At 42.0% G+C, this 15,342-nt stretch overlaps 3 protein-coding genes across 3 annotated transcripts; all 3 read left to right on the top strand.

Moving 5' to 3' along the window:
• The first annotated feature begins 369 nt into the window (after nt 1–369).
• LOC113154342 (interferon-induced GTP-binding protein Mx-like) lies at nt 370–4,588 on the top strand. Its single transcript, XM_026348478.1, has 12 exons — nt 370–662; nt 1,327–1,464; nt 1,630–1,784; nt 1,980–2,118; nt 2,217–2,415; nt 2,528–2,606; nt 2,691–2,813; nt 2,907–3,048; nt 3,292–3,450; nt 3,557–3,633; nt 3,758–4,021; nt 4,119–4,588. The coding sequence occupies exons 1-12, from the start codon at nt 476–478 to the stop codon at nt 4,389–4,391; spliced, it is 1,935 nt and encodes a 644-aa protein (XP_026204263.1). The 5' UTR covers nt 370–475; the 3' UTR covers nt 4,392–4,588.
• A 508-nt stretch (nt 4,589–5,096) lies between these two features.
• Nucleotides 5,097–9,354, top strand: LOC113154343 (interferon-induced GTP-binding protein Mx-like). Its single transcript, XM_026348479.1, has 12 exons — nt 5,097–5,431; nt 6,093–6,230; nt 6,396–6,550; nt 6,746–6,884; nt 6,983–7,181; nt 7,294–7,372; nt 7,457–7,579; nt 7,673–7,814; nt 8,058–8,216; nt 8,323–8,399; nt 8,524–8,787; nt 8,885–9,354. The coding sequence occupies exons 1-12, from the start codon at nt 5,245–5,247 to the stop codon at nt 9,155–9,157; spliced, it is 1,935 nt and encodes a 644-aa protein (XP_026204264.1). The 5' UTR covers nt 5,097–5,244; the 3' UTR covers nt 9,158–9,354.
• Nucleotides 9,355–9,862: 508 nt separating this feature from the next.
• Nucleotides 9,863–15,139, top strand: LOC113154344 (interferon-induced GTP-binding protein Mx). The gene is made up of 12 exons (XM_026348480.1): nt 9,863–10,196; nt 11,012–11,149; nt 11,338–11,492; nt 12,886–13,024; nt 13,113–13,311; nt 13,405–13,483; nt 13,591–13,713; nt 13,831–13,972; nt 14,052–14,210; nt 14,315–14,391; nt 14,508–14,756; nt 14,874–15,139. The coding sequence occupies exons 1-12, from the start codon at nt 10,010–10,012 to the stop codon at nt 15,096–15,098; spliced, it is 1,872 nt and encodes a 623-aa protein (XP_026204265.1). The 5' UTR covers nt 9,863–10,009; the 3' UTR covers nt 15,099–15,139.
• The last annotated feature ends 203 nt before the right edge of the window (nt 15,140–15,342 follow it).

The following is a 15,342-nucleotide window of genomic DNA, read 5'->3' as shown; positions in this document are numbered from 1 at the left end:
CTTTAGAGCATCATGGGGGGGGGAAAAAATCACACACCACTCTTCAGCATATCTTTGAGATATTCCTCAAGCTTAATTCAAGATCAAATCGAAAAAACAACAGCTACACAAATACAGATAATACATTTACCCTTGCTAAAAGGTTCTGTGTTCCCCCTTTTTGGATGTTTCATCAGTCTCATGTAGTAATGAGCTGGATGTAATCCTAAAACCTCAAAACTGAGGAAGTTGTTATGAAGAACAGGTCAGCCTGTTCCTGAACTCACCTACACAATCTATAGTTAGTATGAAAGACTGAAAGAAACGAAACCTAAATCAAGCTTCTGTTTCCCATGAACTGTAAGTTTCATATTCACACTCCCTTCACAGGGGGCTGAATAAAAGCTGTCTGTGTGGAGAAGCCTGTGGTCAAACAGCAGCAGCATCAGCAGCAGTTCCCTTTTAATTTCTTAAAAGGTGACAACACGTCATCACCATGAACTCTCTGAAGCAGCAGTATGAGGAGAAGGTGCGTCCCTGCATCGACCTCATTGACTCTCTTCGCTCTCTGGGTGTAGAGAAGGACTTGGCGCTGCCTGCTATCGCCGTGATCGGAGACCAGAGCTCGGGGAAGAGCTCCGTGCTGGAGGCGCTGTCCGGGGTGGCTCTGCCCAGAGGAAGCGGTAGGAAATAAAAATACAAATAAATAAATAGAGAAGTGAAAAGGACCAACAATGCAATAATAGCGCTCAGTTCATTACATCATTTAATTAAGAGTGATATATGATACTGTTATGTTTCCATGTCCTAATAATAATTAATTATAATAGATTCCACAGTGGATATGTTCTTATATCCATCCACTCAGTTGTGCCTTTTAGTAAACTGTTTTGTGGAGTGCTCTTTCGTCTGCATGATCTGGCTCTGTCCAGGATGCGCATAGTATTTGGACCCAACAGATACAGGTGTATTTATACTACTATATACACAGGTACTGACGAAGTGACTCAAACGAGGAGACCAGAGCAGCATTGCCCTCTGCTGGCGGATTAATGCACTGCTGGAAAAGGCTCTCCTCCCCTGTCGGTGTGTAGTGAGAGCTCACATCACCACGATGGATGGGTTCAGGGGTGGCACATCAAGTGGTGCAGTGATAGTCTTCTGGGCTTCTCCTGGTGTTAGTGATGCTTGAATCAGAGTTATTAGTTACTTGAAAATGTATTTTAACTATTATGAAACAAATGGAGTGTGTGGTAGTGTGTAAAGGACAAAAGTGATATTGTGTGACAGCAACATTTTGTCCTCTTGATTCTTCCCTGTCTCATTGTTCACTCTCCCATAATTCAGGCATTGTGACAAGATGCCCCCTCGAACTGAAGATGAAGAGAAAGAAAGAAGGAGAGCAGTGGCACGGAAAGATAAGCTACCAGAACAACGAGGAAGATCTGAAGGACCCCTCAGATGTAGAGAAAAAGATTCGAGAAGGTACAGTTGACCATCCTCATGCAATGGGTTAAATGGATTGTAGAAGTTGGAAGGTGCTGTTGAAGTGACCGCTCCATTGGCGAGTGTGAAAGCTCTGATATGATAAGATTAAAGACTTCATGTTCAAAGTCACATCATACATCATACTGTACATGTTTTCTCCAGCTCAAGATAAAATGGCTGGGGTTGGTGTGGGGATCAGTGATGAGCTCATCAGTCTGGAGATTGCCTCTCCTGATGTTCCAGACCTAACACTCATTGACCTGCCCGGCATCGCCAGAGTGGCTGTGAAGGGACAACCAGAGGACATTGGTGATCAGGTGTGTCAATTCAGCATTTAGCATGTTGGTAGGTTGAATCTATAGTGCAAAAACAGTACTACAAAAACAACGCTGATCCAAGTGCCATGCCTAGTTCAATTTTTAATCTAGTAATGTAATGTAGTGTAAGCAGTTCCACAGTGGTGATTTGATGGTTATCCACTTTACAATAAAATGAGTAATTGATATTTTCAGATAAAAAGACTGATCCAGAGGTTCATCACAAAACAAGAAACCATCAGCCTGGTGGTTGTTCCCTGCAACGTGGACATAGCCACCACAGAGGCTCTGAAGATGGCACAGGAAGTGGATCCCAATGGAGAGAGGACTCTGGGTAAACATTCAAGAAAATCTTACTGTACTTCTCCTGGCCTAAGTGCATTTTCTCTCTCCTTCACACTGTTTCTCTTTCTGATATTCTCTCTGTCTCAGGTATCTTGACCAAGCCTGATCTGGTGGACAAAGGCACAGAGGAGATGGTGGTTGACATTGTCCATAACGTTGTTATCCACCTGAAGAAGGGCTACATGATCGTCAAGTGCCGCGGTCAGAATGAGATCAAAAAGAAGGTCTCTCTTACTGAAGCCATACAAAAAGAGAAAGCCTTCTTCAAAGATCACGCTTACTTCCAGTAAGTTCATTCTTCTGGGTATTTACTGTAAACTGTAATAATATGGTTATGTTTGCGTGGCATGAAGGTCCAGCGTGTGAAAAGTAGCAGTGCCATTATGTTTTTGCTGCAGGATTCTCCATGATGAAGGCTATGCCACTGTTCCTAAACTGGCAGAAAAACTCACCCTGGAGCTGGTGCATCATATCCAGGTGAATACTTTATCATGAGTCACCAAAACATGTTGCTACACAAACACGCTTCCTGATAATGTTTTGACCCTGTGTGATTTGTAGAGATCTTTGCCTCGGCTGGAAGAGCAGATAGAGAATAAACTAGCACAGACTCAGGCTGAGATGGTCAAATATGGCAAGGAACCACCAGCTGATGCAACCGAGAGAATCGGCTTCCTCATTGACGTGGGTTTACAAACTGATTTTTACACTCATAAACTCTGTGCAGCTAACCAGTATTGAAACACAGTGGACTGAATTGATCCTGTTATGTTTTAGAGAGTGACAGCATTTACACAGAATGCCATCAGCCTCGCCTCAGGGGAGGAGCTCAAATTTGGAGTGAGGTCCAATATGTTTTTCATACTGAGAAAAGAGTTTGCATCATGGAAAGAGACCATAGAGCGCTCTGGGGTAACATGTAAGTACAATGACAATTCGAGGCCCCTGAGGGGGTTTCATTTCTCTACCTTCTGCTTTGAAACACTCCAAAGGTTCTGTCAGAGTCAAGTCAGGATGTTCTTGGCTAGGTTGGCTAGTTTCCACTTTTTTTATTCCTATTCTAGTTTAAGTTTTGTTTCAGACTAGTATCCAGTGATTACTATTATAAGTGTTGACCCCTGTTATGTCTACTTTATATATAACTCATTTATTATTGTTGCAGTCAACAAGAATATTGAGCAAGAGGTGGCTCAATACGAACAAAAGTACCGTGGGAGGGAACTGCCGGGTTTTATCAACTACAAAACCTTTGAAGGCATGGTCCAGGAGCAGATCAAACAGCTGGAAGAACCAGCAATCCTGAAACTGAAGGAGGTGGCAGGCATGTGTTATCGTGATGCTACAATGGCTAGGCTGGCAATCTGAATATGTAATAACATTCATTATTTGACCATGTTTTTTACCACGTCTGATGATATTTCTTTTAGAAATTGTAAAGAAAGAGCTGTTTAAGCTGGCACAGCACAGCTTTGTGGGGTTTCCAAATCTCATCAAAGCCGCACAGGTATAGTCATCATTATGAGTTGCTACTATGTGTGTGTATATATGTGTGTGTGTGTGTGTGTGTGTGTGTGTGTGTGTGTGTGTGTGTGTGTAGCTGAATATTCATTCACAAAGTTGTTCTTTAGTTGAAGATCGAGGCCATCAGAAAGGAGAAGGAGATTGCAGCAGAGTCCCTGCTGAGGACTCAGTTTAAGATGGAGCTGATTGTTTACACTCAGGACGCCACGTACAGCAAGAAGTTAGGTAAACGGAGGAGGGAAGATGAACAAGAATATATTGGGTTTGGCAGTCTTCAAGTGGTGAAGAAAAGCACCAACAACACCACGACCAGTGTTGACACAAGGGCCACTCTGAAAGAGATGATGAACCATCTAAAGTCCTATTATCGAGTAAGTGTCATTGAAATGCTATACAGTTAATATACACATGTAGAATAAAAATAAGTTAATAAATCACATCACTATGTTTCTTTCTTTCAAACCGCAGATTGTGGGTCAGCGTCTGGCTGACCAGATCCCTCTGGTGATCCGTTACCAGATGTTGCAGGAGTCTACCACCCAGCTGCAGAGGGAGATGCTGCAGATGCTTCAGGACAAGGAGAAAACTGAAGCCCTCCTTCTGGAAAACTGCAGCATAAAAAATGCGAGACTCCATCTTCAGAAATGCCACATGCGACTGTCAAAGGCGCGCATTCGGTTGATGGAGTTCAGCATGAATACGTACAGCTTCAAGTCAGCACAGCTGCAGTGTCCATCTTAAAACCAAACCAAAGTTGTTGTTGTAGTAGAAGTAGTAGCTTTTTTTTTTTTTTCACGGCTACAAAAAGCTTGCTTGAGGTTCTTGCTGCCAAATGTGGTTCAACCACTTATTAAAACAATGTTGCCATTAATTTTCCCACCTTCACTCTGTATGTTTAATGAGTGTGTTCAATAAAGACGTGTTGTTGTTTGTTGGTATCTGTGACTTTTAGTGTAGTCCACATAAATAGTTGCACATTCAACTTGTACAGTACATCAGAGCAAGATGGACTAGCTGGTGTGCACTTAAGAGGTGTGTGTGTGTGTGTGTTTTGTGGTGCAGTTGTTTGATCACATGCTACATATAATGGCATGAATGCTGACTGACTGGTTGATGTTGTGAGAGGAAGCTCTGCTGCTGGGGGGGAATTGAATTGTCCCCCCTGGGGATCAAAACTTCTTGACAGGAACTTTATAAGGTAGATGTACTAAAAATAAAAAAGCTAAATCTACAACAGAACTACAGAGGTTATTAAGTAAAGTTGAACATACAGGGTCTCTCCTGTCTTGATAAACTGCAGATATGCGCCTGGAGACAGGAGCTCCTGAGATGCGGTTTTAGTTAGTGAAATGTTATTTCACTGCAACATCAGCATAGGTATTTTCTGTGTCATGAATTGAAAGCCAAGGAAACGAAACCTAAGGCTAAGTGAACATCAGTCATCCAGCATCCTGCCCATTGCTGAGGGAGACTCCCCGTAGATCTGCCGCACTCACCACGCGCTCCCGCATCCTTGGAAATAACTCCTTACAGCGCACTTGAATCGAGTTTACTTCTTTTTAAATCACCATTTACCATCGAGGAAACCATCGCCATGAACACTCTGAACCAGCAGTATGAGGAGAAGGTGCGTCCCTGCATCGACCTCATTGACTCTCTTCGCTCTCTGGGTGTGGAGAAGGACTTGGCGCTGCCTGCTATCGCCGTGATCGGAGACCAGAGCTCGGGGAAGAGCTCCGTGCTGGAGGCGCTGTCCGGGGTGGCTCTGCCCAGAGGAAGCGGTAGGAAATAAAAATACAAATAAATAAATAGAGAAGTGAAAAGGACCAACAATGCAATAATAGCGCTCAGTTCATTACATCATTTAATTAAGAGTGATATATGATACTGTTATGTTTCCATGTCCTAATAATAATTAATTATAATAGATTCCACAGTGGATATGTTCTTATATCCATCCACTCAGTTGTGCCTTTTAGTAAACTGTTTTGTGGAGTGCTCTTTCGTCTGCATGATCTGGCTCTATCCAGGATGCGCATAGTATTTGGACCCAACAGATACAGGTGTATTTATACTACTATATACACAGGTACTGACGAAGTGACTCAAACGAGGAGACCAGAGCAGCATTGCCCTCTGCTGGCGGATTAATGCACTGCTGGAAAAGGCTCTCCCCTGTCAGTGTGTAGTGAGAGCTCACATCACCACGATGGATGGGTTCAGGGGTGGCACATCAAGTGGTGCAGTGATAGTCTTCTGGGCTTCTCCTGGTGTTAGTGATGCTTGAATCAGAGTTATTAATTACTTGAAAATGTAATTTAACTATTATGAAACAAATGGAGTGTGTGGTAGTGTGTAAAGGACAAAAGTGATATTGTGTGACAGCAACATTTTGTCCTCTTGATTCTTCCCTGTCTCATTGTTCACTCTCCCATAATTCAGGCATTGTGACAAGATGCCCCCTCGAACTGAAGATGAAGAGAAAGAAAGAAGGAGAGCAGTGGCACGGAAAGATAAGCTACCAGAACAACGAGGAAGATCTGAAGGACCCCTCAGATGTAGAGAAAAAGATTCGAGAAGGTACAGTTGACCATCCTCATGCAATGGGTTAAATGGATTGTAGAAGTTGGAAGGTGCTGTTGAAGTGACCGCTCCATTGGCGAGTGTGAAAGCTCTGATATGATAAGATTAAAGACTTCATGTTCAAAGTCACATCATACATCATACTGTACATGTTTTCTCCAGCTCAAGATAAAATGGCTGGGGTTGGTGTGGGGATCAGTGATGAGCTCATCAGTCTGGAGATTGCCTCTCCTGATGTTCCAGACCTAACACTCATTGACCTGCCCGGCATCGCCAGAGTGGCTGTGAAGGGACAACCAGAGGACATTGGTGATCAGGTGTGTCAATTCAGCATTTAGTATGTTGGTAGGTTGAATCTATAGTGCAAAAACAGTACTACAAAAACAACGCTGATCCAAGTGCCATGCCTAGTTCAATTTTTAATCTAGTAATGTAATGTAGTGTAAGCTGTTCCACAGTAGTGATTTGATGGTTATCCACTTTACAATAAAATGAGTAATTGATATTTTCAGATAAAAAGACTGATCCAGAGGTTCATCACAAAACAAGAAACCATCAGCCTGGTGGTTGTTCCCTGCAACGTGGACATAGCCACCACAGAGGCTCTGAAGATGGCACAGGAAGTGGATCCCAATGGAGAGAGGACTCTGGGTAAACATTCAAGAAAATCTTACTGTACTTCTCCTGGCCTAAGTGCATTTTCTCTCTCCTTCACACTGTTTCTCTTTCTGATATTCTCTCTGTCTCAGGTATCTTGACCAAGCCTGATCTGGTGGACAAAGGCACAGAGGAGATGGTGGTTGACATTGTCCATAACGTTGTTATCCACCTGAAGAAGGGCTACATGATCGTCAAGTGCCGCGGTCAGAATGAGATCAAAAAGAAGGTCTCTCTTACTGAAGCCATACAAAAAGAGAAAGCCTTCTTCAAAGATCACGCTTACTTCCAGTAAGTTCATTCTTCTGGGTATTTACTGTAAACTGTAATAATATGGTTATGTTTGCGTGGCATGAAGGTCCAGCGTGTGAAAAGTAGCAGTGCCATTATGTTTTTGCTGCAGGATTCTCCATGATGAAGGCTATGCCACTGTTCCTAAACTGGCAGAAAAACTCACCCTGGAGCTGGTGCATCATATCCAGGTGAATACTTTATCATGAGTCACCAAAACATGTTGCTACACAAACACGCTTCCTGATAATGTTTTGACCCTGTGTGATTTGTAGAGATCTTTGCCTCGGCTGGAAGAGCAGATAGAGAATAAACTAGCACAGACTCAGGCTGAGATGGTCAAATATGGCAAGGAACCACCAGCTGATGCAACCGAGAGAATCGGCTTCCTCATTGACGTGGGTTTACAAACTGATTTTTACACTCATAAACTCTGTGCAGCTAACCAGTATTGAAACACAGTGGACTGAATTGATCCTGTTATGTTTTAGAGAGTGACAGCATTTACACAGAATGCCATCAGCCTCGCCTCAGGGGAGGAGCTCAAATTTGGAGTGAGGTCCAATATGTTTTTCATACTGAGAAAAGAGTTTGCATCATGGAAAGAGACCATAGAGCGCTCTGGGGTAACATGTAAGTACAATGACAATTCGAGGCCCCTGAGGGGGTTTCATTTCTCTACCTTCTGCTTTGAAACACTCCAAAGGTTCTGTCAGAGTCAAGTCAGGATGTTCTTGGCTAGGTTGGCTAGTTTCCACTTTTTTTATTCCTATTCTAGTTTAAGTTTTGTTTCAGACTAGTATCCAGTGATTACTATTATAAGTGTTGACCCCTGTTATGTCTACTTTATATATAACTCATTTATTATTGTTGCAGTCAACAAGAATATTGAGCAAGAGGTGGCTCAATACGAACAAAAGTACCGTGGGAGGGAACTGCCGGGTTTTATCAACTACAAAACCTTTGAAGGCATGGTCCAGGAGCAGATCAAACAGCTGGAAGAACCAGCAATCCTGAAACTGAAGGAGGTGGCAGGCATGTGTTATCGTGATGCTACAATGGCTAGGCTGGCAATCTGAATATGTAATAACATTCATTATTTGACCATGTTTTTTACCACGTCTGATGATATTTCTTTTAGAAATTGTAAAGAAAGAGCTGTTTAAGCTGGCACAGCACAGCTTTGTGGGGTTTCCGAATCTCATCAAAGCCGCACAGGTATAGTCATCATTATGAGTTGCTACTATGTGTGTGTATATATGTGTGTGTGTGTGTGTGTGTGTGTGTGTGTGTGTGTGTGTGTGTGTGTAGCTGAATATTCATTCACAAAGTTGTTCTTTAGTTGAAGATCGAGGCCATCAGAAAGGAGAAGGAGATTGCAGCAGAGTCCCTGCTGAGGACTCAGTTTAAGATGGAGCTGATTGTTTACACTCAGGACGCCACGTACAGCAAGAAGTTAGGTAAACGGAGGAGGGAAGATGAACAAGAATATATTGGGTTTGGCAGTCTTCAAGTGGTGAAGAAAAGCACCAACAACACCACGACCAGTGTTGACACAAGGGCCACTCTGAAAGAGATGATGAACCATCTAAAGTCCTATTATCGAGTAAGTGTCATTGAAATGCTATACAGTTAATATACACATGTAGAATAAAAATAAGTTAATAAATCACATCACTATGTTTCTTTCTTTCAAACCGCAGATTGTGGGTCAGCGTCTGGCTGACCAGATCCCTCTGGTGATCCGTTACCAGATGTTGCAGGAGTCTACCACCCAGCTGCAGAGGGAGATGCTGCAGATGCTTCAGGACAAGGAGAAAACTGAAGCCCTCCTTCTGGAAAACTGCAGCATAAAAAATGCGAGACTCCATCTTCAGAAATGCCACATGCGACTGTCAAAGGCGCGCATTCGGTTGATGGAGTTCAGCATGAATACGTACAGCTTCAAGTCAGCACAGCTGCAGTGTCCATCTTAAAACCAAACCAAAGTTGTTGTTGTAGTAGAAGTAGTAGCTTTTTTTTTTTTTTCACGGCTACAAAAAGCTTGCTTGAGGTTCTTGCTGCCAAATGTGGTTCAACCACTTATTAAAACAATGTTGCCATTAATTTTCCCACCTTCACTCTGTATGTTTAATGAGTGTGTTCAATAAAGACGTGTTGTTGTTTGTTGGTATCTGTGACTTTTAGTGTAGTCCACATAAATAGTTGCACATTCAACTTGTACAGTACATCAGAGCAAGATGGACTAGCTGGTGTGCAATTAAGAGGTGTGTGTGTGTGTGTGTTTTGTGGTGCAGTTGTTTGATCACATGCTACATATAATGGCATGAATGCTGACTGACTGGTTGATGTTGTGAGAGGAAGCTCTGCTGCTGGGGGGGAATTGAATTGTCCCCCCTGGGGATCAAAACTTCTTGACAGGAACTTTATAAGGTAGATGTACTAAAAATAAAAAAGCTAAATCTACAACAGAACTACAGAGGTTATTAAGTAAAGTTGAACATACAGGGTCTCTCCTGTCTTGACAAACTGCAGATATGCGCCTGGAGACAGGAGCTCCTGAGATGCGGTTTTAGTTAGTGAAAGTTATTTCACTGCAACATCAGCATAGGTATTTTCTGTGTCATGAATTGAAAGCCAAGGAAACGAAACCTAAGGCTAAGTGAACATCAGTCATCCAGCATCCTGCCCATTGCTGAGGGAGACTCCCCGTAGATCTGCCGCACTCACCACGCGCTCCCGCATCCTTGGAAATAACTCCTTACAGCGCACTTGAATCGAGTTTACTTCTTTTTAAATCACCATTTACCATCGAGGAAACCATCGCCATGAACACTCTGAACCAGCAGTATGAGGAGAAGGTGCGTCCCTGCATCGACCTCATTGACTCTCTTCGCTCTCTGGGTGTAGAGAAGGACTTGGCGCTGCCTGCTATCGCCGTGATCGGAGACCAGAGCTCGGGGAAGAGCTCCGTGCTGGAGGCGCTGTCCGGGGTGGCTCTGCCCAGAGGAAGCGGTAGGAAATGTCCTCTTATAAAAAAAAAAAGAAAGAAAAGTGGCCCAAATGAGGGGATCATGAAGTTTTAGAAGTAAAATGGGTTAAATTAAGAGAAAAAAACACTAAAACCTAATTGGCATCTCAATTAAAGCTGCAAATGCATTATTATTAGTGATTTCTGGCCACTGGTTTTGAGAGCCGCATGAAAAACACATATAGTCTTATAAGGTTGCCTTGAGTTATTTAATGCCATGAAGTGAAATTTTAAAACCTGCATGACTGGTCTTACAGCAGGTGCTGTCAGTGTGGGCACCCTCCATGCCAGTAACAAGAATGCCACAAGGAAACAACTTTATCAAGTTCACGTTCCTGTTTTATGGCAAAATAAATAAATAACCTTAAGGATCAGGGCTATCTAACCTCCAACTTCTGTGATAATTCACCTAGTAATTTTGGAGACAGTTCACTAACAGCAAACTAACATAATCAAGCTGCTGTTCATGCTATAAATATAAAATATATTGACTTTATAAATAAAACTGCCTTGCCAATCTGTTAGTAGTCCCGCTGGCGTTGTATAAAAACCCCATACTGCAAACATAAAGAGCCACAGTACATATGTTCCCTATTACTGTTGTGTTTAACAACAATATTTTCTCAGAAAAAGCACTGATGTGAGTTTGCTAAACAGACAATGGGTACAGAAATACCCCTGTGCTTTTCTCAGAGAATATCAGTGTTAGATTTTGGTGTTAATGTTAATGCCCTTTCACTAAGCACAGTGGATTTCATTTAGACCTTTTCCTGTCTCTTGTCTTTCTCTTTTTTTTCAGGCATTGTGACAAGATGCCCCCTCGAACTGAAGATGAAGAGAAAGAAAGAAGGAGAGGAGTGGTATGGAAAGATAAGTTATCAGAATCACGAGGAAGAGATAGACGACCCTGCAGATGTGGAGAAAAAGATTCGAGAAGGTACAGTGTATGGTAGATGGGAAGGTCACAGTGTCGCCCCTGGTGGCTCTTTTTATTCACGTTAGTGTTTTGACAACAAAGTGTGGTAAGAAGGGTTCTACTTTTTGCACCATCCTGTCTTTCTGAGGCCCTTAGCAAACCAAGACCTTGGTCCCTACTGGCCCTTTAAATATGTCCTCTCTTTGCAGCTCAGGATGAAATGGCCGGGGTTGGAGTGGGGATCAGTGATGATCTCATCAGTCTGGAGATTGCGTCTCCTGAGGTTCCAGACCTGACGCTCATCGACCTGCCCGGCATCGCCAGGGTGGCTGTCAAGGGACAACCAGAAAACATCGGTGATCAAGTATGCTAGTTCAACATCTCTAAAACACACATTAAACACATTTTTAGGGGAGAGTTCCTTTCTCAGTTCCAAGGAAAAACGGTCTCAGTGAAGTTTTTATCTACATTAACCCGGATAAGAATCTGCAGAAACTGTGTTTGATGAACTCGGCATCATAAGTAGAATCAAAAGCAAAATATTTGAAAGTAGATGTTGAAAGGAGGGAAATATGTTTTAAAACTGAATAAAAATGTGATTCAAACATTTGAAAATAACATTTTAATATCTGAAAGTTAAAAAAACAGTATTAGTATTAATATTTTATGGTAATCCTACTCTAGTACGGTTCAGATTAAAATGTTGTAATTTACTCCACTACATCTGTCGGATAGATTTAGTTACTAGTTACTCAATTTAATGAACTACAAAGTACTGATGTTTTATTCTGGATGAATCACCAATCAATAGGCCTACATGAAGGCTTCAAATCAGCTGCAGATTCTCTGTTCTATATTATCTATATGATCAATTCCTGTCACACACAAATGTGTCCATCAGCAGCGTTGCAGGCAATAATGTGAACTACAACTTCCAGATATAATCAGGTCTTTCAGGTCAGATTGTCCATTAGCAGATGATGCATAAACACACTCCACCCTGAAAATCGCATCAACAATATTAATTGCTGATACACATTATGAATAACATTCAAGTAGCTCAAAACTGAGTAACTGTAGCTAGTGACTTACTCTCTCTGCAAGCTTAACTTAACGCCAGCTGCCTGTGATCTCTTCATAATATTAGATTTAAATCTCAGTCAACAACAGCTTGACATAACCAGCATGCCAGGAAAAGTCTTTGAATCAAATAGAAACCACTATTTATAGCTTCAACATAAAAGGAGCAAACTAATACAGTTCCAACTAACTGACTGTACTGCAGCAGTTGAAGCAGCAGCAGCAGGTGAATACAGGGCAGAAAACCAATGTAGTGACTGACGTCCAACGTGACCAATACACACACACAGTTAGACTATCTCTGTTAGCTGATTGGCTTATTCAGTTAGAAGCCATATGATTGGTTGAGCCTCAGTGAGCTCCCGCCTGGCCTTTTTGCAGAGTTTCAGATCTGTGCGTCTGTGAGAAGAGAAACTCTGGAAGGACAGAGTTGAAGATTTGGAAAACACATGTTGAAAGTTTGAAGAAACAGATCTGTCGCACTGAAAAGAATGATGGACATTCCGCTCTTAGTTTAGGTGTTTCTACTTTTTATCTCATATAACCCAACTAGGCAATTAATCACTCACAGAATGAACACAAAATAATCTTCAATCATCTTGATTCAATCCAGCAATCCAGTTAATCCTGAACAGTTAATCTGTTTATTGAAACACAATTTGAATTGGTACTTTCAGATAAAAAGACTGATCCAGAAGTTCATAACAAAACAAGAGACCATCAGCCTGGTGGTTGTTCCATCCAACGTGGACATAGCCACCACAGAGGCTCTGAAGATGGCACAGGAAGTGGATCCTGATGGAGAGAGGACTCTGGGTAAAATAATCTGAATTTAGAAAAGGCTCACTTTATCAAGTTCTTCATCTGGATAGTTCACTGTCTGTCTTTCTGGTGTCTCGGTCAGGTATCTTGACCAAGCCCGATCTGGTGGACAAAGGCACAGAGGAGGCGGTGGTTGATATTGTCCATAACGAGGTCATCCACTTGAAGAAGGGCTACATGATCGTCAAGTGCCGCGGTCAAAAGGAGATCACAGAAAAGGTCTCTCTTATTGAAGCGATTGAAAGAGAGAAAGCCTTCTTCAAAGAACATGTTCATTTCTAGTAAGTTCTGTTATTTTAAATATGCACCGCGTGTATCTAAGTGTTAGACAGAATATGTAGTGTGTACTCAGCAGCTTTTTGTTCGTGCTGTAGCACTCTCTACAATGATGGCCACGCCACTGTTCCCAAACTGGCTGAGAAACTCACACTTGAGCTGGTGCATCACATTGAGGTGACATTTCTACTAATGCATCGTGTGAACTGTTTACTGTACTGTATACATTATAAGTAATTGTACTGTAGGTGCACAAACTTTGATCCCTGCTGTGCGATTTTCAGAGATCTTTACCCCGACTGGAAGAGCAGATAGAGGAGAAACTAGCACAGACTCAGGCAGAGCTGGAGAGATACGGCACTGGACCTCCATCTGATGCAGCTGAGAGACTTCTCTTCCTCATTGATGTGAACTTCTAACATAATATACCACCAATATAAATATTGTGAAAATACATATTATTGTTCATTAGATATTGTTTAATGAACAATATTGTATTTCTTTCTTTTATATGTGTGTTTTAGAAAATAACAACATTCTGTCAGGATGTCAGCAATCTGACTACAGGAGAGGAGCTCAAGTTTGGAGACAAACTCAATGTTTTTTCTATGCTCAGAAATGAGTTTGGGAGGTGGAACGACCACCTGGACCGCTCAGGAGAAAACTGTGAGTGTATGATTTAGGGTCTGCGTATGAGCTGCTAATCAGCAGGGCTCTGAAATGTATGTGTGTGTGTGGGTTGCAGTTAACAAGAGAATCGAGAGAGAGGTGGCGGAACATGAGGAGAGGTACCGCGGAAGAGAATTACCAGGCTTCATCAACTACAAGACTTTCGAGGTCATGGTCAAGGAGCAGATCAAACAGCTGGAAGAGCCAGCTGTAAAGAAACTCAAGGATGTATCAGGTATGTGGTTGGGTATTTGATTTTGTGTTTTCTGTATTTCTCAAATGTTTTGAATGTGGTTGGTAAAGTGCTCCCGTCTCTTCTTGTACTTCCTTTTCCACCAGATGCTGTTAGGAAGATGTTCATACAGCTTGCCCAGTGTAGCTTCACTGGATTTCCTAACCTCATGAAAATAGCCAAGGTCTTCTATGAATTTAATGTTGACATTCTTATAATTATCTAGTCACTACATTGATAAATATATGTCAATTTATTATATAAAATATCACCAGAATCCATGTCTTTCTTCATTTCTAGGCAAAGATTGAAGCCATAAAGCAAGAGAAAGAGTCCACCGCTGAGTCCATGATAAGAGTCCAGTTCAAGATGGAGATGCTTGTTTACTCTCAGGACAGAACCTACAGCAGCAGTTTGAGTGAGAGAAAAAAAGAGGAGAATGACGAAGACAACAGCACAAAGTCCCTTCCCATGAGAAGCATTGTGTTCATCACAGACAGTCATGCCACCCTTCAGGAGCTGACGTTGCACCTGAAGTCATATTACAAAGTGAGTGTGAATTTAGATGGTTGATTTATGGACATAAATAATCACAGTGAGGTCTATAAAGAGGGTTTTTTTTTTCAATAATTGCTCTTTGTTAATTATTTCTCTTTGCACCTTTAGATTGCCAGCCAACGTCTGGCTGACCAGATCCCACTGGTGATCCGCTACGAGATGTTGCAGGAGTCTGCTGTCCAGCTGCAGAGGGAGATGCTGCAGATGCTTCAGGACAAGGAGAATATGGATTTCTTGCTGAAGGAGGACATGGATATTGGCACCAAGAGGGCAGCTTTGCAGAGTCGCCATAAACGCCTCATGCAGGCCCGCACATACCTGATGGAGTTCTAGAGGATGTCAAAGCCTAACAGCATGAGCAAACATTACCACTTTCATTTCTCAAAGTCAGTACAATTGTGACTGAGGGCTGTCACTCAGAAAATGCTGAGGCATTATAACATTTTAAATCAGTTATTTTATCAGAAATTTGTTAGGATGGTTGTTAAGAAAAATATTGGAATTGATTGCTCATAATGTTTAAATAAGGAAAAGATTAAAAGTTACATACTTTCTACATGTACAATTCCTTTAAAGA

The sequence above is a fragment of the Anabas testudineus genome, chromosome 5 (genome assembly GCF_900324465.2).
Source record: "Anabas testudineus chromosome 5, fAnaTes1.2, whole genome shotgun sequence".
Taxonomy (NCBI): domain Eukaryota; kingdom Metazoa; phylum Chordata; class Actinopteri; order Anabantiformes; family Anabantidae; genus Anabas; species Anabas testudineus.
Note: the sequence above shows the minus strand (reverse complement) of the source record. Positions and strands in the feature narration are given on the sequence as shown.

Coding starts and splice junctions, on each gene's coding strand:
- LOC113154344 (XM_026348480.1), top strand. CDS start 10,010: ATGAACACTCTGAACCAGCAGTATGAGGAGAAGGTGCGTCCCTGCATC. Junction 13,025..13,112: donor TGATGGAGAGAGGACTCTGG/GTAAAATAATCT, acceptor TGTCTCGGTCAG/GTATCTTGACCAAGCCCGAT. Junction 14,757..14,873: donor ACCTGAAGTCATATTACAAA/GTGAGTGTGAAT, acceptor TTGCACCTTTAG/ATTGCCAGCCAACGTCTGGC.
- LOC113154342 (XM_026348478.1), top strand. CDS start 476: ATGAACTCTCTGAAGCAGCAGTATGAGGAGAAGGTGCGTCCCTGCATC. Junction 2,607..2,690: donor AGCTGGTGCATCATATCCAG/GTGAATACTTTA, acceptor TGTGATTTGTAG/AGATCTTTGCCTCGGCTGGA. Junction 3,049..3,291: donor AGAGCGCTCTGGGGTAACAT/GTAAGTACAATG, acceptor TTATTGTTGCAG/TCAACAAGAATATTGAGCAA.
- LOC113154343 (XM_026348479.1), top strand. CDS start 5,245: ATGAACACTCTGAACCAGCAGTATGAGGAGAAGGTGCGTCCCTGCATC. Junction 6,231..6,395: donor AGAGAAAAAGATTCGAGAAG/GTACAGTTGACC, acceptor TGTTTTCTCCAG/CTCAAGATAAAATGGCTGGG. Junction 7,815..8,057: donor AGAGCGCTCTGGGGTAACAT/GTAAGTACAATG, acceptor TTATTGTTGCAG/TCAACAAGAATATTGAGCAA.